The sequence below is a fragment of the Moschus berezovskii genome, chromosome 24 (assembly GCF_049115385.1).
Source record: "Moschus berezovskii isolate FMDL1 chromosome 24, NW_MosBer_1.0, whole genome shotgun sequence".
Lineage (NCBI taxonomy): Eukaryota > Metazoa > Chordata > Mammalia > Artiodactyla > Moschidae > Moschus > Moschus berezovskii.
Window position 1 is genome coordinate 12,735,360 of NC_142483.1, and position 18,326 is coordinate 12,753,685.

An 18,326-nucleotide genomic window follows, 5' to 3' on the forward strand; every position below is an offset into this window, starting at 1 on the left:
ACGGCTGGCTCCTGCTAGGTGACGCAGAGCCCATGGGCCCTGAGGGGAGACAGGGATGGGGGGGAGGGGGATGAGGAGCCAGCCTGCAGGTGCTGAGCCCATTGACCACTTCAGGATGAGCAACTGTGTTCCTGGAGACAAGTTTTCCTCTCTGAGAGATAGGGTCAGTTATCAGGACTGTCTTCCCAGGCTACTAGGAGCCTGGAGACCTGGATGTGGTGAGGATGTTAGTGTACTTTGTAAGCTGTGAAGGATGGTCCATAGAGGAAAGAGGGATGCTATTAGCAAGAAGGGATGATAGTGGCAAGAGGCGCCCCCACCCTGAGTCTTGTGGGGTTGGTGTTGGCTGTACAAGTTCTCATCAATGCAGCCGCCCTCCAGCAAGGCACTGTGCCTCATCCGGGGGATAGGGGTGACCGAGACTCGGGCTGGGTGACTCTCAGAGTCCCCTCGCCAGGATGGTTTATCCTGTTGGGAAGCCTGAGGCTGAGCCATGTCTGCTGAGGGTCAGGCCCTGGAATGTGGTTGCAGACACGAGGCAAGTGTGTGCTGTGTAGGGGTCATGCTGATCCTTCTGGAACCCTAGACTGCATAGGGTAACAGGATGAGCGCAATAGCCTTTTGCTTAGAAATCTTGAGACCCTCACCCGGGCTCTGACATGCACTCCCAGCCAGGCCTGTGTAGCTCACTGTCCACAGCAACACCGACTGTGTGCCCACCGCCCGCCACGCACTCACACATCCTCACAGGCACACACATCTCCATGGCCATGGAGTCACACCCCCATGTACGCCCCCCCTTCCCCTCACACCAGCTTGCATACTCATGCCTGCTTGGGGCCCAGGGAGGGGGCGGCAGCAGCCCACAGACGGCTTTCCCTCCCTGCCTGCTGAGTGGTCAGTGCGGCTGGTCTCTGACGTGAGCTCACACACCCACGCTCACTCCTTCTAAGTAGGAGCCAGGCCCGGGCAAGGGACGTGGTGGAGTCTGCCCTGCCTGGTCCCTCTTCTGTATTCTGGTGACTGGCTTCAGAGGACTGGCTGGACCATTGGGCTGGGCTGCAGGCTGAGGTCAGTGTTTCCTGTGAGCTCATCTGGGCTTGGAACTCCCAGCAGGCCTGGCTGCTGCTCTGCGCAATGTGGAGGAGCTGGGGGAGACATCCCAGGGCCAAGGTGGTGTTGCCTGTGCAGACGGGCATGTGTGGCAGGGGGATAGGGATGCGTGTCTTAGTCTGCCTCTGTGCCATCTTATGTTCAGGATGGAACAAGACTGTGGATATGTGGATATACATGAGTGAGCATTCCTGTAGCCATGGTGGTGGAGCTCCCCGCTATGGACCCTAGACTTGGAGCCAGTGTTCGGGCAGGTATATGAGTGTGCACCTGTGGGCTTTCACAGCTGAGCATCCTTCACGATGACAAGCCAAAAGACCCTCAGGGTCACCTGTCATGACCATTGATTTGAGGAACTGTGAGGAATGGGGGTGTGTGGAGCCAACGTGTGTGGTATAAGATGCAAATTCAGCATTATGTTTAATATTAAAAGTTATATATTTGGGAAAAAGTTCATTTAAGTGTGCAGGCAACTTTCCAGGTAGGCGAGAGGTGCCTGAACCCAAGGGGCTCGGGTTCAGAAGTGTCAGGCATACTGATCTGGGTGGGGATTTTCACTACCCTGGTCCCAGACGAAATGGGGACTTAATTAGTAAAATCCCAGCTTTAGGTTCTGTTTCATCCTCAGGATTTCAGTTTCCTGTAGGAAAAGTGGGGGTGATCCTCTTGACCCTGGTTGTCTACTTGGGTGCTGTGCTTAGTTGCTAAGTCATGTTGGACTCTTTGCGACTCCATGGTCTGCAGCTCACCAGGCTCCTCTGTCCATGGGATTTCCCAGGCAAGAATATTGGAGTGGGTTGGGCGACGAGTTGACTCACTGGAAAAGACTCTGATGCTGGGAAAGGTTGGGGGCGGGAGGAGAAGGGGACGACGGAGAATGAGATGGCTGGATGGCATCACCGACTCTGTGGACATGAGTTTGAGTGAACTCCGGGAGTTGGTGATGGACAGGGAAGCCTGGCGTGCTGTGATTCATGGGATCGCGGAGAGTCGGACACGACTGAGCGACTGAACTGAACTGAACTGAACTGCCATTTCCTTCTCCAGGGAATCTTTCTGACCCAGGGATCGAACTTGTGTTTCCTGCATTATAGGTAGATTCTTTACCACTGAGCCATCAGGGAAGCCCTGTCTGCCTAGGTAGTTATGAGCAAAAAACAAACTATGAAAACCAAGGAGGGCTGCAAGGGGCAAGGAGGATGGGGTACTGTCCTTCCCATCTTGGCTGCCACTGAGGTGCTGGGGCCCAGCATGTACTAGGTACCTGCACATAGTAGGTGCCCAGCCATTGGCTATTAAAGGAGGCATTGAATGACTGACTCTCCAAATAAATGAGATGGAAGTCACAGGCTCATATGTCACCAGGGCCCAGGTAGGATTTGGAGAGAAGTGAAAGCAGGGCTTTGAACTAGAGTGAACTGGCAGGGGTGCTCAACCAAGGGGGTGGTGCCAGCCAGATACTGCCCAGTGGCCTGATGTCACACCTTCTAGTTTCATCAGGGAAGTCACAAATCTCGTCTTACGTAAAACTCAATTTTAATGTTGGCAACTAGGACTAGTGCCTTTTAAGCAGCATGTGGGAGCTGTGAGGGGAGTGGGTACCTGATCACCCTCCCCAGGCTGTGCCTGCTGCCTGCCTCAGGTCTTCTGTCTCCGCAGCCCCACTGCAGGCCCCAACATGGCACCATTCCTGCGTATCTCCTTCAACTCCTACGAGCTGGGCTCCCTGAAGGCCGCGGACGAGGCAAGCCAGCCCTTCTGTGCTGTGAAGATGAAGGAGGCTCTCAGCACAGGTAGTGCTGGAGGCTGGACCCCACCCATGCTGCAGCCACTGGCAACAGGGAATTTCCAGTGGGACAGGGAATTCAGAGCCAGGAGGCGACGGCAGTGGATGGAACTGTGTCTTGTTCTTCTAGAACCTTTGAGGGATCCTTCTCTTCCTTGTCCTCATCTCCCTGCCCAGCTCACCTAGCAGTGCAGGACTGTAGAGACTACCCACTTGCTTATAGGACCTACTGCACTGGCTATACGGAACCTTTTCTGGGGGCCAAGGCTTCTGGTTCCTCCCCATTAGTTGTTTTGCCCAAGAATGGGCTCCTTGCAGGAGCTCCATGTGTCCGTCTGTGCCAGGCCCTGTGCTGGGAACAGAGGACACTGCCATGCTCCAAGGCTGACCAGGCTTTGCCCTCATGGGGCTCACAGTCAGGTGGGGTAGCCAGACAGTGAATCCTGTGACAGGGAAATCCAGACGAGGTACCATCCCAGGCTGCAGTCAGGGAGGGCTTCCTGGAAGAAGCAAACATCTCACATCATTCCTGCTTGCTTCTGTCCTTGCCTGGTGAACCCTGGCTCATCCTTTAGGTCTCAGCTGAGCTGTCCTTTTGTTTAGGAAGCCTTCCCTGACTCTTAGGCTGGGGCAGGCCACCTGACCATGGGTAGGTCTAGACTCACTGACTTGCCCTCTTCAGTCTCATCACAGCTATGATTTAATATTCACTTGAGGGGTGAATTGATTCATGTCTCTGCCAAGGACTGGGGCTCTAGGACAGGTACCGTGTTCTTCGCCTCCAGTATCATGTCTGGCACGTGGGAGCCCGCAGCAGAGTTCACTGAGTGAATGTGTAAGGGAAGGTGACATCTAAGAGGGGCTGGAGGAAGAGGGTCACAGGAAAAGGAAATAGCGAGAACGAAGGCTCAGGCTGGAACCTGGGCCGGTGTTTCTGTGCTCTGGAACGGATCATGAGTGAGGTGGTGAGGCCTGCAGAGCGCAGTCGTGAGAGCTGAGGCGTGGAGACCTGGGCCCTCGGGGAGAGAACAGGCAGATTCCACAGGGTGGAAGGCCGTGGGGAGGCCAGGGAGGGCGGGACAGAGGGGCCCTAGCCCGACCTTGCCTGCCTGGCCCATTGCAGAGCGCGGGAAGACGCTGGTACAGAAGAAGCCCACCATGTACCCTGAGTGGAAGTCCACGTTCGACGCTCACATCTACGAGGGCCGCGTTATCCAGATCGTGCTGATGCGAGCTGCCGAGGAGCCAATGTCCGAGGTGACGGTGGGTGTGTCAGTGCTGGCCGAGCGCTGCAAGAAGAACAATGGCAAGGCCGAGTTCTGGGTGAGGGGCACAGCCACGGGCACACAGCATGGGTGGGCAGAGGGAGAGGGGATGGCCAAGGGCACCCCACGCTCTGGCCACCAAACAACCTGGGTTTGAATCCTGGTCCTGCGAGTCATCAAATCCTTAGCTTCTCTGAGTCCGTTTCTGAATCTGTAAAAGGCGAAGCTGCTAAAGAGACCTACCTTAGGGCCGATTGTTTCAGGGAATGTAAAGCTGAAAGTGAAGGGCTTACTGCAGCACCTGGCCCTCAGGCAACTCTCGAGAGAGCCCTTCTATTGTGGCTGATTTTTTCCCTTTTGATTTTGCAAAGGCAGGATGTACAGAGTTAAACATCTCATGCTGTACGAAAGGGCAGCTCCTGGCCCCAACACCAGGCCCCAGTCCCCGCTTCCCAGAGGCCCCCATTGTTCCCAGTTCTGTTTGGAATCTTCGCCGATATTCTAGGCCTGGGCAGGCACTGGGGAACACCAGTTATGATCTTCCACAGCAAAGGGGTGGGGAGCAGGATCATAGCCTGCCACTCACCTGCCCAAACCTTGACTTTGCACCTACACGTGGCCGTGTGTCCCTTGTGGCCACAGGATACCCATGCTGGCAGAGCATCCCTACCCCCTTGGGTTACATGTGGGCTCCTGCAGCCAAGATGCCACCCCCCCAGGAAAGACCCTGTGACCATAGAGACTCTGCTCAGCCTCCAATGAGGGGTGAAGGAACTGGCCAGGACAGAGGTTGACCTGGGGCTGCACCCAGTCTTGAATAATCAGGCAGAGACACCTCGTGTGTCTGTCCAGTACCCCAACGGACAGAGTCAGGCTCCAGGCCCCGGGTCTGGGGAAGCTGAGGGTCCTGTCCTGAGGACCAGTCAGTCTGTGTGAGGAGACTGGCCACAGAGAGAGAACCAGCACCCCCGTTTCAGTGCACATGTGCCTGTGTATGTCGGGGGGTGGGGAGGGGTACCTCCATTCTAAGATCCTTGTGAAGGGGGTGGCCAGGGTTGAGGGTGGGGAGTTTCCCTTCCCACTCTGTTCCCAGGGCCATGTGGCCAAGTTGGGTGTGGGCTGGATCCTTTCACTTCCCCAAATGTAATAATACCCCAGGATGAGGGGTGGGGGCGGGGCTCAGGGGTGGGGCCCTGGCTCAGAGGTGGGGCCCTGCCCTCTCTGGGCAGACAGGTGGCCGGCCGGAGGCCAGGACTCCCTGGGCCTTGAGGGACCAACCATGGGGGCGGGTTCTGAGTCTGGCTTGGCCCAGGCCCGCCCTCATTGACTACCCTACCCTCACCCCTGCAGCTGGACTTGCAACCCCAAGCCAAGGTGTTGATGTCAGTGCAGTATTTCCTGGAAGACGTAGGTAAGCCCCTCCCTACCTGGGCTGGGGATGGAGGTTCAGAGGCCAGAATGGAGGTTTAGGGAAGCAGCCTCCATCAGCGGTCTGGCTGGGACTGCCCTGGGAGGGACTGAAAGGGTGAGGCCCCTCCCAAGGGCCAGGGTTGACTTCTCTGCTCACCGGCCCCCAGATTGCAAGCAGTCTATGCGGGGTGAAGACGAGGCCAAGTTCCCAACAATGAACCGCCGTGGAGCTATCAAACAGGCCAAAATTCACTACATCAGGAACCATGAGTTCATTGCCACCTTCTTTGGGCAGCCCACATTCTGCTCCGTGTGCAGAGAGTTTGTTTGGTGAGACTGGTTGTGCCCACTGGGATGGGGCAGCGGGGAAGGAGGACCCCCATCCCTGGCCTTCCCCACACTCACCCAGACTGGCCACTTGCCTTTCAGGGGTCTCAACAAGCAAGGCTACAAGTGCAGGCGTAAGTGTCTCCATGGCTCGGTGTGTATGCGCATGTGTGCGCACATGTGTGCCTGCGTGCATTCACAGCAAAGTCTGCGTCCCTGTGTTGCGATGGCGTGTCTGCATGAAGCCTGTGTGTGTGTTTGCGTGTGTGGTGTTCCAGGTGGGTGGGCATGTGTGGACGATAACTGCAGCAGTGAGTGCCAGAGCTGGAGTGTCTCTTCCCAACATTTCCCATTTGGTGATGTCACATTGGTGGCCTGGAAGAGGCCCCAGTGGAGTGCGCACACAGAACCCGCCAGCACTGCACATCAGGGCTCTTTCCCCCCAGAGAGGCTCTCAGAGCTTTGCCGGTGCGTCCCTGGCTACACATGTGCTCCTGTTTAGACCCATGTGCATCTGGGTACACACATCACCAGCACACCATGACAGTGCGTGCACACAGTGGTGTGGGCCTCTGCTGGTGAGCAGAGGTTCTGCAGCCAGCCTGCCTGGGTCTGAACCCCAGCTCTGCCACTGCCTTGCTGTCAGACCTTTGGCACAGTTGCTTAACTTCTCTGTGTCTCAGTTTCCTCATCTGTGAAATGGGGATAATAGAGTCATTGTGAAGACCAAATGGGGTAAAATCTGTAAAGCTGTGTTCTAAGTGTGAGTGGCGCACTGTAAGCGTTCTGTGTAAGAAGTCTTGTCCTTACTTCCCTGCTGTGTATGTGTGCCCGAGGCTCTCTGTAGGGGTGCATCAGTGTGTGTGTGTGTGTGTCAGTGTGTGTGTGTGTGTGTGTGTGTCCGTGTGTGTGTGTGTCCGTGTGTGTGTGTTGGGGGCGGTTAGAGGGTGAGAGAGCTTAGGAGCTGTATGCTGTCTGGGGCCACAACAAGGACTCCCCTGCCTCCAGTTCTCTCAGTGCCATCCTCACCCCATCCTTCACTTCCGCCCCACTCCCTGCCCACTGAGACTCCCTGAGCCTTCCCTAATCTCTGAGGACTCCCCACCCCAGATCAGCCTGTCCTCCTTGCTCCATCCTTCCCAGGCTCCACCCACAGGGACTGGCGGGAGGAGAGAAAAATCAAGCTCCGGGCGAGGCCTCTGTGGAGTGAGGGTGTGGGTGGTCGGGGAGAACGGTGGCTTTGTGTAGAGGGCAGGCCTGGGGCGGCAGGCCCCAGCTCACAGACTCTGCCCCTCCTGGGCCTTCCCGTCCCCCTCCTGGGCCTGTGCCTCCTCAAGAATGTAACGCTGCCATCCACAAGAAATGCATCGACAAGATCATCGGCCGGTGTACAGGCACTGCAGCCAACAGTCGGGACACCATAGTGAGGCTGGGCCCAGGGCGGGGGTGGGGGGGTGGGGGCATCTGAGCTGTCCTCTCCCCTTCCCTGTCGGGTCACCCTTCCTCCCAGTTTTCCTTCATCCTTCCCTCTCCTGGCTTGACCCCTGGGATCCCTGGATTTCCCATTCCCCATGGGGCCCTCTTGGGAAATCTACCATGTGTGGCATTGGGTTGGGGAGAGTTAGGGGGTGAGGAAGGGGCTGGAGCTGGCATATGACCTTTGACCTGTGACCCTGCATCCCAGTTCCAGAAAGAACGTTTCAACATCGACATGCCGCACCGGTTCAAGGTTTATAACTACATGAGCCCCACCTTCTGTGACCACTGTGGCAGCCTGCTCTGGGGCCTGGTGAAGCAGGGATTAAAGTGTGAAGGTGCATGCCGGCGAGGGCAGGGGTGGGTGGGAGGGGAGGGCCACCCCACCCAGACCCTGGAAACCATGACCAGCTAAGGTTGCCTTTGCTTCCTCACTTGGGGAATCTCACGTGGGTGAGGCCTCCTGGCCCCTCCCCACTGGCCCCACCGACTACCCTTTACTGCTGTGAGACCATCAGAAGGTGGCCCTACCGCTCTAAGCTCCGTGTCTTCAGTTATAAAGCGGGGCTTCAAGTCAAGTTGGCCCCAGTCCCTGAGGAGAATGGTGCAGAAGGTGCTCAGTCGGAGGGGCCTGTCTCAGCAGCTTAAAACACGCCCCTCACTGGCCCTCCCCCACCTCCAGCTTCACTGTAGCAGGAGACCTCTGGGGGAAAAGGGACTTCTCTAGTTTGTCCCAGACGTTTGTTTTTCGTTTTTTAAGTAAGAAAAGATTCGTGGTGATGATTTCAGACACATCTTTTTCTAAAGGCAGGAAACCCAGCAGACCCTGCCCTCCTTTCTCCTCCGTCCCTCCCTGTTCCTGCCAGCGGGGCCAGCGCCCTGATGGTCTGCTTCTCTGCCCACCACAGACTGTGGCATGAATGTGCATCACAAGTGCCAGACGAAGGTGGCCAACCTCTGCGGCATCAACCAGAAGCTCTTGGCCGAGGCCTTGAGCCAAGTTAGCCAGGTGGGCAGGGCTCTGTGCGGAGCCTGGACCGAGGGCCTTGGGGCTGGGGACCAGTCAGGCTCGTGCTCACTCCTGGGGGGGTGAGCTGCAGTGAGGGGCATTTATACCTAAGACCCCACTTCTGGAAGGTCCATTCCAAGGTCTGGTCATTAGAAAGTGGTGGGCTTGTTCTCCTAAGATATTCGTTATTCAAGCAGTGCTCTGAGGGTGAACCTGGAGGACTGCAAGTTTGGAACTCTTGGAACTAAAGCCTTTATATGTGTATGTTTTTTGTGTGTGTGTTTGGGTGTGTGGGTGGAACTTGAAGGATTTCACAAAACTTCAAAATTGTAGAATCCATCACAAGTGAAGGAAAAAAACAACAACAAAAAAACCAAGTACAGGTTCTATTATTAAGTGGTTGGGCGCGTAGGATTCAATTGCCAAAACTTTTGTTTGTAACCCGTGCCTTTCAGACCTCCAAGGCATCTCTGGCTAGAAGTGTGTGTGTGTGTGTCTCTGTGTGTACTCTCTCACACATGTGTGCATGCAGATGCTCCACCTAGGGGTCCTGGGCTCTGCCCCTCGCTGTCCCCCGTTGGTATTGAGGGTGGGGTTATGGATGGTTGGGGTCCTCCCTCTGGTTTGGGAGTTCTGACCATGCTATGACCTCTGGGCGCCTCCCCCCCAACCCCCCCACCCCCTCCTCCAGAGATCTTTAAGGAAGGAATCAGAGACCCAAGACACTGTTGGGATCTACCAGAATTTTGAGAAGAAGCCAGGAATCTCTGGAGATGATCTTGCAGGTAAAGCTATGCCCATGCCTTCCAAGAAAGCCCCTCTCCTCTCCCACCAGCATGGGGCCCTGTCTCCCCACACAGTCGAGTGCACCTGTAGAGGAGGCCCCTCTGCTGGGAGGGATCCAGCAGGGCAGGGCCACCCTCTGGGCCTCTGGGCAGAGACCAGAGTCAGAAGCATCTATGTCTCGGCAGAAACGGGGACCTACGGCAAGATCTGGGAGAGCAGCACCAGGTGCAACATTGACAACTTCACCTTCATCAAGGTCCTGGGCAAAGGCAGCTTCGGGAAGGTGAGAGCCCAGGGCCCCAAGGCAGGCGGCCCGAGCCGCCTGAGCCCAGGATCCCGGGTACACCTGCTTCCCACCCTCTGTCTGCTTCCCGGTTGGGTGGGGCTGTGCACCCTGGGCTTGGTTCTGGCCCTTCCCCTGCTCAGCACCCCTGTTACATCCATCAGGTGCTGCTCGCCGAGCTGAAGGGCAAAAAGGAATTCTTCGCCATCAAGGCGCTCAAGAAAGACGTGGTCTTGATCGATGACGACGTGGAGTGCACCATGGTGGAGAAGCGGGTGCTGGCGCTGGCCGGGGATCACCCGTTTCTCACCCACCTCTTCTGCACCTTCCAGACCAAGGTGCCTGCCCCCCACTGTCGGTGCCCCTGGCCCAGAGCCCTCCTCAGCTGCTCAGGTCAGGGCCATATCTCCCATTGAGACTCACCAGAACAGGGCCCCTTCTTCTTTTCAGGTGACTTAAGGCAGGGCTGAGTTCCTCCATCCTCAGATGTCTCAGGGTAGGGCCAGTCTTTCCCCCGCAGGTCCCCCAGGGCAGAGTCGTTCCCTGCTCCCTGTTAGGACTGACTCTGGTGATCCTGTCAGGGTGCCTCCCTTCGCTTTCTGTCCCTCTGCTCACCATCCTCCGTGCCTCCGCAGGACCACCTGTTCTTTGTGATGGAGTTCCTCAATGGGGGCGACCTGATGTACCACATCCAGGACAAAGGCCGCTTCGAGCTCTCCCGTGCCACGTACGCGAGTCCTGGTGTGGGGAAGAGCCCTCTGCCCGCCTGCCTTCCATTCCTTCTTCTCGCCCCCTGGAGAAGCTAGCCTGGGCTGGAGCTGGGGTTGGAGAGACTTGGGGTGGCCAGGGCCATCCCCTGCCCAGTGTGGGAAGCCAGGGGTGGTGGGTGAGCTGTGGCTGGGAACCCAGCCTGGTCATATGCCAGATCCTGTCCGCTCCTTGGGCCTCAGCCAGGTGGTTGATCTTGTTCAATCCAGGACCCAGGGTGGGTGGGCCTTACCATGCACCACTAAACTGTGTGTGTGTGCATAAGCATATCTGTATAAACACATACACTCTTAGGACAGAATAGTCTCCTTTGGAGCTTTTTCCTTCTTAATTTTCTTTCCTGTCTTGGCTACCAGCCCCTACTTGCCCGACACAAGATGTACTTGATGAGGCCCAGGTTGTCTGTGAAGTTATGCACAGCATTTCCTGTCCCTCGGGGGACAGAAGAAGACCTAGGGAGAAGCAGGGGCTGCTCACAGAAATCTCAAGATGTGTGTGTGTGTGTGTGTTGTCTCATCCAGGTTTTATGCGGCTGAGATAGTCTGTGGACTACAGTTTCTGCACCAGAAGGGGATCATTTACAGGTGTGGGGATCGGGAGATGCGGGCTGTTTAGGAGGGGAGGCCCCAACCACATCATATCCTCTGAAGTGCTCTGAATGGGGACCGGTCCAGCTGTGGCCCCCTGCATGGAGTCGGTCTTTTAGTTGGGTATTTACCTAAACCACCTACTCCATTGCTAGAATTCCTTGTGGCCCTTTAGCTGAGGCTAGCACAGCTTCAGGAACTGGGAACTCCCAAAGCATACTTGATGCCAGTCAGGGAGTGCAGCAGTGACTAGTATGGTGTCTTCCTCCCTGTGGTGTCTCCCTCTAAAGCCCCATCCGAGCACTCTGAACTTCCACCCATAGGGACTGGTTTCATAAAGTCTCACCCAACAAATGACAGTCCTATCCTGCTGTTAAAACATATCCATGCCAAAGGATGAGGCCGGGCTCTGTGCTGTTGTGGGATGATGCCAGGGGATGCCATCAAGTGGAAAACCAATCCATGGGACAGTGTGTACTGAGTACTAAGGTCCAGGCTTTGAAAGGTGGTGTGAGATGCACATTATAACATGCCGTCCATGCCTAGACTTACTCTAGGGAAGCAGGATAGTGTGTGTCGAACATGCAGTAGCCAGCTTGCAGGAAGCACTTATATTTAGGACTTCTTTGCCCTTCTCTTCCTCATTCCCCCATCCCCGTGGGAGAGTGCTAGACCGACAGTGGGGACATGGGAGGGAGCTGCCTGGAGGAGGGGAGTGGGCCCTAACGACTCCTTCTCCTGTCCTTTCCCCGCAGGGACCTAAAGCTGGACAATGTGTTGCTGGACCACAATGGCCACATCAAGATTGCCGACTTCGGCATGTGCAAGGAGAACATGTCCGGGGACAAACAGGCCAGCACCTTCTGCGGCACCCCTGACTACATCGCCCCCGAGGTGAGCAGCACCCTCCTGGCCCCAGCCAACACCTTGCTTCCACAGGGTGGGCGTGACTGGTGATGTCTGAACCGCAACTGGGAGGCTGAGGAGATCCGGCTGGGGCTTGTGTTCCGGGGCCCCCTCAGCTCCGACGCTTTGTCTGCTCCAGATCCTGCAGGGCCTGAAATACTCGTTCTCCGTCGACTGGTGGTCCTTCGGAGTCCTTCTCTACGAGATGCTCATTGGTCAGTCCCCCTTCCATGGTGATGATGAGGACGAACTCTTCGAGTCCATCCGTTTGGACTCACCATACTATCCTCGCTGGATCACCAAGGAGTCCAAGGACATCCTGGAGAAGGTGGGAGGCCCTGGGCGGGGCTGGCCCAGGGTAGGGGCTGGCAGATACCAGGTCTCAGGAGTGCCAGAAGCCCCCTGTCTCAGGGATGGTGGCCTCGCTGATGCTTTGGTCCTCACCCACCCAGGGGAGTCACCCTCCTGCTGCGATCCCAGGACCTCCTGTCTGGGTTCCCTGCACTGAGTCAGTCTGGCATGGCAGTGACAGGCTTGGGGTCAGGAGACAGACGGACCCTAGGCTAAACTCTGAGTCTGTCTCCTTATCTACAAAATGAGGCTAGGAAAGAATCTTTCTCACAGACTTCTGGGGTGGGGGGAAACATAAATGTGTGATGCTCAGGCCTGTGCCAGGCAGACGGTAAACACCCAGTAAATGACCACTGCTTTGACTCACAAATCCCACCCGCTGAGAGTACCAGCAGCCCCCATCCATGCAGACTTGGGAGCAGAGACAAGAGAGGACTCCTCCACCCCGGAGGCTCTGGAGTGTGATGCCGGGCTGAGCCAGACTGGCCCGGGTACCACTGGGCCTGCTTGGGGGTTTTCTGAGGAACCCATTTTCTGCAGCCCTTGGGTGCTAACCGGGTTCCTTTGCTGGGTTGCAGCTGCTTGAACGGGACGTAAGCAGGAGACTGGGAGTGACAGGGAACATCAAAATCCACCCCTTCTTCAAGACCATCAACTGGGTTCTGTTGGAGAAACGTGCAGTGGAGCCGCCCTTCAAGCCCAAAGTGGTATGTGATCCTACTCTGGTGGGGGCTGCCACTCCACATTGCCCCCTGCTGTCTTCCCGGGTGGGCTTCTCCTGCTTTGCCCTTCCCCGCTCCTGTGTCATTGACGTGCTCTCCTCCTCTCCCTTCCTCTGACGAACCCGCCTTCCCAGCCCTTCCTCTGACGAACCCGCCTTCCCAGCCCTTCCGGCAGGCTGAGTCACAGTCTCTGCCCTTGTGCTCTCGTGGTCTCTCCCCAGTCAGTCAGCCATTCAACAAACATCTGGTAACAGTGGGTCCAGCACCCTTCACCATACATTCTCTTCTATTTATTTCTTTATGGTTGCACTGAGACTTTGTTGCGTCATGCAGGCTTTCTCTAGTTGCAGCAGCCGGGGGCTGCTCTTTGGTGGTGTGCGGGCTTTTCATAGTGGTGGCTTACCGCTGTGAAGCACAGGCTCCAGGCACACAGACTTCAGTAGTTGTGGTGTACAGGCTTAGTTACCGAGGCATTGTGGAATCTTCCCAGACTAGGGATGGAACGCATGTCCCCTGCCTTGGCAGGTGGATTTTTATCCACTGCGCCACCAGGGAAGTCCAACCATACATTCTTTAACTGTGTGCAGGGGAGTATGCTTTGGTAATCAGAGTTAAGGTCTCCCTCCCTCCATCTATCTATCCACCCATTCAATACATTTTGCAATAAATATCGAAAATGCTGAGTGCTTTCTGAGTGCAGAGCACTGAGCTGGGCTGCACGCACAGCAGAGTAGGAGGCCCAGTCCCAGGACTGGAGGGCCCCAGCTCCGCAGAGAGATAAGAAACTTGCATGCTGATGATCATTTATGATAAAAGACATCAGTATGAGAGATGTCACGAGGCCACACACGATCAGTTGCCATGCGGAGGGTCTGTTGGCAGGAGCCAGGATCCAGAGTTTGGAGTAGGTCTGAGAGGAAATGGGATGCGGGCAGGGCTGAGGAGGCTCGGCCAGGCTGGGGCCAGATGCTTTCCAGGGAAAGCAGGGTTGCTGTACACAACAGCCTAGAATCTAGAGAAGCCTCCAAGAGCAAGCGGGAGAGCAGAGGCAGGCTGGACTTCTCAGAAGTCAGACACCAAGGCCCTTCTCTGGTCACAGCTCTTCCCTCCTTCCTCTTTCTCTCCTTTGCTCCCCTCGCTCCTTGAGGACACTGGCACCACCCAGCGGCCTGTGTAACGTGCTCCAGTGTTCGTGCCTTAAAACCGCAGAGAACTCCCCCGACTCCAGGGACCTAAAATTCGCTGCCTCCTGCACTGGGCACATTACTACCAGGCAAGGCAGGCTGTAGGAATATCCCACAGCCTGCTTTTAGTGTCATGCTTTTGATAGAGGAATGCACTGATTTTAAACAACCCCAGGCATATGTGCTAATCAGCAGCAATCCCTCTCGGAAGGAAGAGGTGGGGGCCTGTGATGAACTGGCCTCAAGGAGTTTCAGCAGCAAGAGTTAACAGACCTGCCAGGAAACTGGCCCAAACTGCTCTGCTCTGTCAGTTTTTCAAAGAAGCCAGAAACCTGGATTTAAAAAATTTTTGGGGGGCTGCACCGCACAGCACTTGGGATCTTACTTCCCCAACCAGGGATTGAACCCATGGTTTTGGGAAGTCCCAAAAACTTGATTTTGATGTCATATTGCCTAATTTAAAAATATTGGCTCAGGAATTTCCTGGCAGTCCAATGGTTAGGACTCTGAGCTTTCACTGCCTAGGGCCCAGGTTCAGTCCTTGGCTAGGGAGCTAAGATCCCACAAGCCACGTGGTGCGGCCAAAAAAAAATTGGCTCAGATGCCATTAAAACTCATGGCTAGTCAAAATGGTTGTACCTGCAGCTCAGTTTGGCCTGAGGGCCACCAGCTTGAGATCTCTTTCTGTCACACTTTCACTGTACCCTGAGAACCAGAGTTGGCAGACTTTTCCTGTGAACAGCCTGATAGGAAATATTGTAGGCTTTGCAGGACAGATAGTCCCAAAGTGGCCATAGATGTAACCATAGACATAGCAGCATGTCAGTTAGTAGGCATGGTTGTGTACTAATAAAACTTTATTTATGGATGCTGAACCATTGAATTTCATTTAATTTTTACATGTCATGAAATTTTGTTCTCCTTTGTTTTTTTTCTAAACTTTTAAAAATGCAAAATCCAATCTGGGCTTGTGGGACCTACAGAAACAGGTCGTGGGAGGGGTTTGACCCAGGGCTGTATTGCCTGCTTGGGCAAATGCCCACCTTTCCTGCACCAGGCCTCCTGCTGGCTTCCCTCAGCCCCTTGGGTAACAGCATCCCTCTTCCAGCAGAGAGGCTCCCTTTTGTGTTCTCAATAAGGATGGCTCTGCTTGGCCCAGCCCAACAGGGATTCTGGTCCCAGGGGTGGATCCCTGGAACCTTAGGAACCTTCGCCCTTTGAGTTCTGCTTACACACCCCTGCCCTCTGTGCTTGCAGAAGTCACCCGGAGACTACAGCAACTTCGACCAGGAGTTCCTGAATGAGAAACCGCGCCTCTCCTACAGCGACAAGAACCTCATTGACTCCATGGACCAAGCAGCATTTGCTGGCTTCTCCTTCGTGAACCCCAAATTTGAGAGGCTCCTGGAAAACTGAGGTTCCTGAACGTGTGCCCCAAAAGCCCATCCCAGCCCGGGAGCCTGGGTCAGCCAGCACTGCCTGCTGACCCGGCAGCGCAGGTGGGGCCCACACTTCATCGGCACCTGCCTGCCCCCCACGATAAGCAGCCGTGCAGTTGTGATTTCTGCTGCTACCCGCCCCCTATGTCCCCCAGAGGGGCCTCAGCTCCTGTCCGGCTGGGCTTTCATGGTACTTCCTCTGTGAATTGTGTGTGAATTTGCTTTTCCTCTGCCCTCAGAGGGAAATTGTAAATCCTGTGTTTCATGACTTGAATGTAGTTATCTATTGAAAAAAATATATATATATATTATATATATATGCACATACATATATATATATATATATAGGCTGTATATATTGCTCAGTAGAGAAAAAATGTGGGGGACCGGTGATATGTTTATCTTTTAAAATATATATATTATATATATATATGACACACACCCTCCTGACCTCCTACCCCATGCAAAAGAAAAAGGAGCACAAGCTGTTTGAACCACCAGGTGCTTTGATTTGTCTGTCTAATAAACTCCAAGTGGTACCGACCTGGCTGTTGGGACACATTTGTCCCAGGAAGCTGGTGGCCGCTGCTCCCCGCTTCCGGCAGCTGTCTTGGCTGCTAAACCTATCTGTTAGCTGCAGATGCAGAACCCCTGGGCTTTCATGCAAATGTGTTTGTATTTATGGGTTTCCTCTAGCTCCAGAGCTGGGGGCCAAAAGCTGAAAACTTTTCTGGGTGGCTGAGAGAGCCCCAGTTGTCTCTTTGGGGTGATGGGACCAGCTGCAGAAAGTCCATCTCAGAAGAATGAGGGGCGAGTGTGAAAGAGCAGGACAGTGCAAGGCCCGGCCCGAAGACATAAGCAAAGGTGGCGAGGCCAGCCCGGACCGGGGAGAAGAGGAGGGGAGAGGAAGGAAATACAGCTCAGACTTCAGGCAGATGTGGATTCAAATCGCAGAAGAGCCAAAAGATGTGGCTTTTCAGATGTCACTTAATCATCCGAAATCTCCATTTCCTCATCTGTACAACGGGCCTGAGTTATTCAGTGTAACTCCTCAAGTTTGTCCCCACCCTTGCCACAAAGGAGTCTGTGTCTGAGTTCTAGAATCTATTCCCCAGGAGCCCTGGGGACAGGGAGGGGAGCAAGGGAGGAGAAAAAAGGGAGAAAATGCCAAGTGGCTGGGTCAGGGTCGAGAGCCTTGCCCCAGTGTGCCCTCGTGCAGCCAGGAAACGGGGTGGCCGCTGCCCACTGAGCCTGCAGGTCTCTGACCCCAACACCTCAGTGGCCTGCTCTTGGCTTCCTGTTTCTTCCTGTCTGTCTCTCTCGGGGCACAGGCCTTGGGGATGGTCCACCTTCCAGCCCTTCAGATCCAGCCGCCTCAGCCCTCGTCCCTGGAGGTAGTGAGGTGCCCCCAGAGCCTGATTGGCTGGCCCTGGCAGCCAAGCAGGTGGCTTCCAGCAAGTTCATTTCTCTGAGCTGAGGTACAAGATTCCACAGCTGGAGAGGAGTCGGATGTGGAGGGGGGCTGGTGCTGGCCAGGGGAGGGGGCTGGGGGCTGTCGAACCTTCCCTGGAGAGACCAAGTGTCCCCTTCCCCTCTCCCCGCCTGCCATCTTCTCAGGAAACGCTTGAATCCCAGCTCTGTGTCCAGAAGTGGGGCTTTGTCCCCTTGGGCTCACAGGTCGGGGAGACACCGGGTGACATGGGCTGTGCTGGGGCATGCTGGGGCCATGAGAGCCCAGAGGAGGAGCCTGGGGACCCCTGTTCCCCACCTCTGCTGCCCAGGCCCCAGAAAGACTTGGGCTGGTCCAGAGTGGGTTTAGAACAGAAATACAGTTGGTGTGTGAATTCAGAGCCTCTCGCCATCTTTCTGCAGCTCCAAGGTGGGGCCATGACCCAGACCTCATTTCCTCCAGCGTGGGCTGGGGGAATAAGTAGTTTTTCAGCCAGAGGCAGTGGAGGGTGGCAGGAAGAATGGGAGTGTGTGTTTAGTCCACCACCCACACACTGTAACTGCCATGAGTTTCTTCGGTGGACCTCAGTTCCTCATCTGTAAAATGGCACCATTACTCCCTGCTGCCTCGTGGAGCTCCTGCCTCTGAGGGACCTGTTGGAGACTGATGCTGAGTACCTGGTGGTGCTGGGCGAAGCCTAAGAGACAGAAGAGCAAGCTACCAGAGATGCTACAAAACTGCCTGGAAAGTCGTGCAGCTCCAGACCTGTTCCCAGAGTTGGGTAGGCACCAGGCCTGCCTGGCAGCCCAGGAAATGCCTGCAGTGGCTGGGCCCAGAGTCACACTTTCACTGGGATCGGGGGTCCAGAAACAGGCAGACAGGCCTCCACTAGCCAAGTAGGTTTGCCGGCAGAGCAGCAAGCTCCGGTCCTACCTCAAATGTGTAGCAGGCCTCACACTCATGCCAAGCAGACTAACACAGATGCAGGAGGTCCTGGGGGCAGGGGCAGGAGCAGGGCTCTGCTGTCACATGCCCCTGGTTTCAAACCTGGCACGTCCCCAGTTGTGTGGCCTCAGTATGTGACAGCCTCCTGGAGCTCCAGTTTCCTTTACTGTAAATCGGGGATAGAGGCAGCAGACCGTGTTTCGTTGCGCTTCACTTTAGTGCATTCTGCAGACATTGTGTTCTTTACAAATGTAAGGTCTGTGGCAGTCGTGCATGGAGCAAGTAGATCAGTGCTGTTTCTCCAATGGCAGTTGCTCACTTTGTGTTTCTGTGTCACATTTTGGTGATTTTCTGGATATTTCAAACTTTTAGATAATTATTATATCTCTGATGTTACTATTGTAATTGTTTGGCAGTACCACAAACTGCACCCATATAAGAACTTAACCCGTAAATGCTACGTGTGTTCTGTCTGCTCCACTGACTGGCTGTCTCCCCATCTCTCTTCCTTTCCTTGGC

General features: G+C 55.3%; 1 protein-coding gene across 2 annotated transcripts in view; it reads left to right on the plus strand.

Annotated features, from left to right (window-relative positions):
- Positions 1–15,729, plus strand: part of PRKCD (protein kinase C delta) — a 30,536-nt gene extending 14,807 nt beyond the window's left edge. For both annotated transcript variants that reach the window (XM_055414072.2, XM_055414074.2), the window contains exons 3-19: positions 2,773–2,906; positions 4,023–4,222; positions 5,515–5,575; positions 5,742–5,904; positions 6,004–6,035; positions 7,239–7,324; positions 7,586–7,715; positions 8,286–8,386; positions 9,078–9,171; positions 9,358–9,455; positions 9,620–9,793; positions 10,091–10,182; positions 10,745–10,807; positions 11,566–11,704; positions 11,856–12,044; positions 12,646–12,774; positions 15,231–15,729. In XM_055414072.2, the coding sequence (XP_055270047.1) occupies positions 2,792–2,906; positions 4,023–4,222; positions 5,515–5,575; positions 5,742–5,904; positions 6,004–6,035; positions 7,239–7,324; positions 7,586–7,715; positions 8,286–8,386; positions 9,078–9,171; positions 9,358–9,455; positions 9,620–9,793; positions 10,091–10,182; positions 10,745–10,807; positions 11,566–11,704; positions 11,856–12,044; positions 12,646–12,774; positions 15,231–15,389 (2,025 nt within the window). In that variant the 5' untranslated portion in view covers positions 2,773–2,791 and the 3' untranslated portion in view covers positions 15,390–15,729. The remainder of the gene's footprint in view (positions 1–2,772; positions 2,907–4,022; positions 4,223–5,514; positions 5,576–5,741; positions 5,905–6,003; positions 6,036–7,238; positions 7,325–7,585; positions 7,716–8,285; positions 8,387–9,077; positions 9,172–9,357; positions 9,456–9,619; positions 9,794–10,090; positions 10,183–10,744; positions 10,808–11,565; positions 11,705–11,855; positions 12,045–12,645; positions 12,775–15,230) is intronic.
- Positions 15,730–18,326: the final 2,597 nt, after the last annotated feature.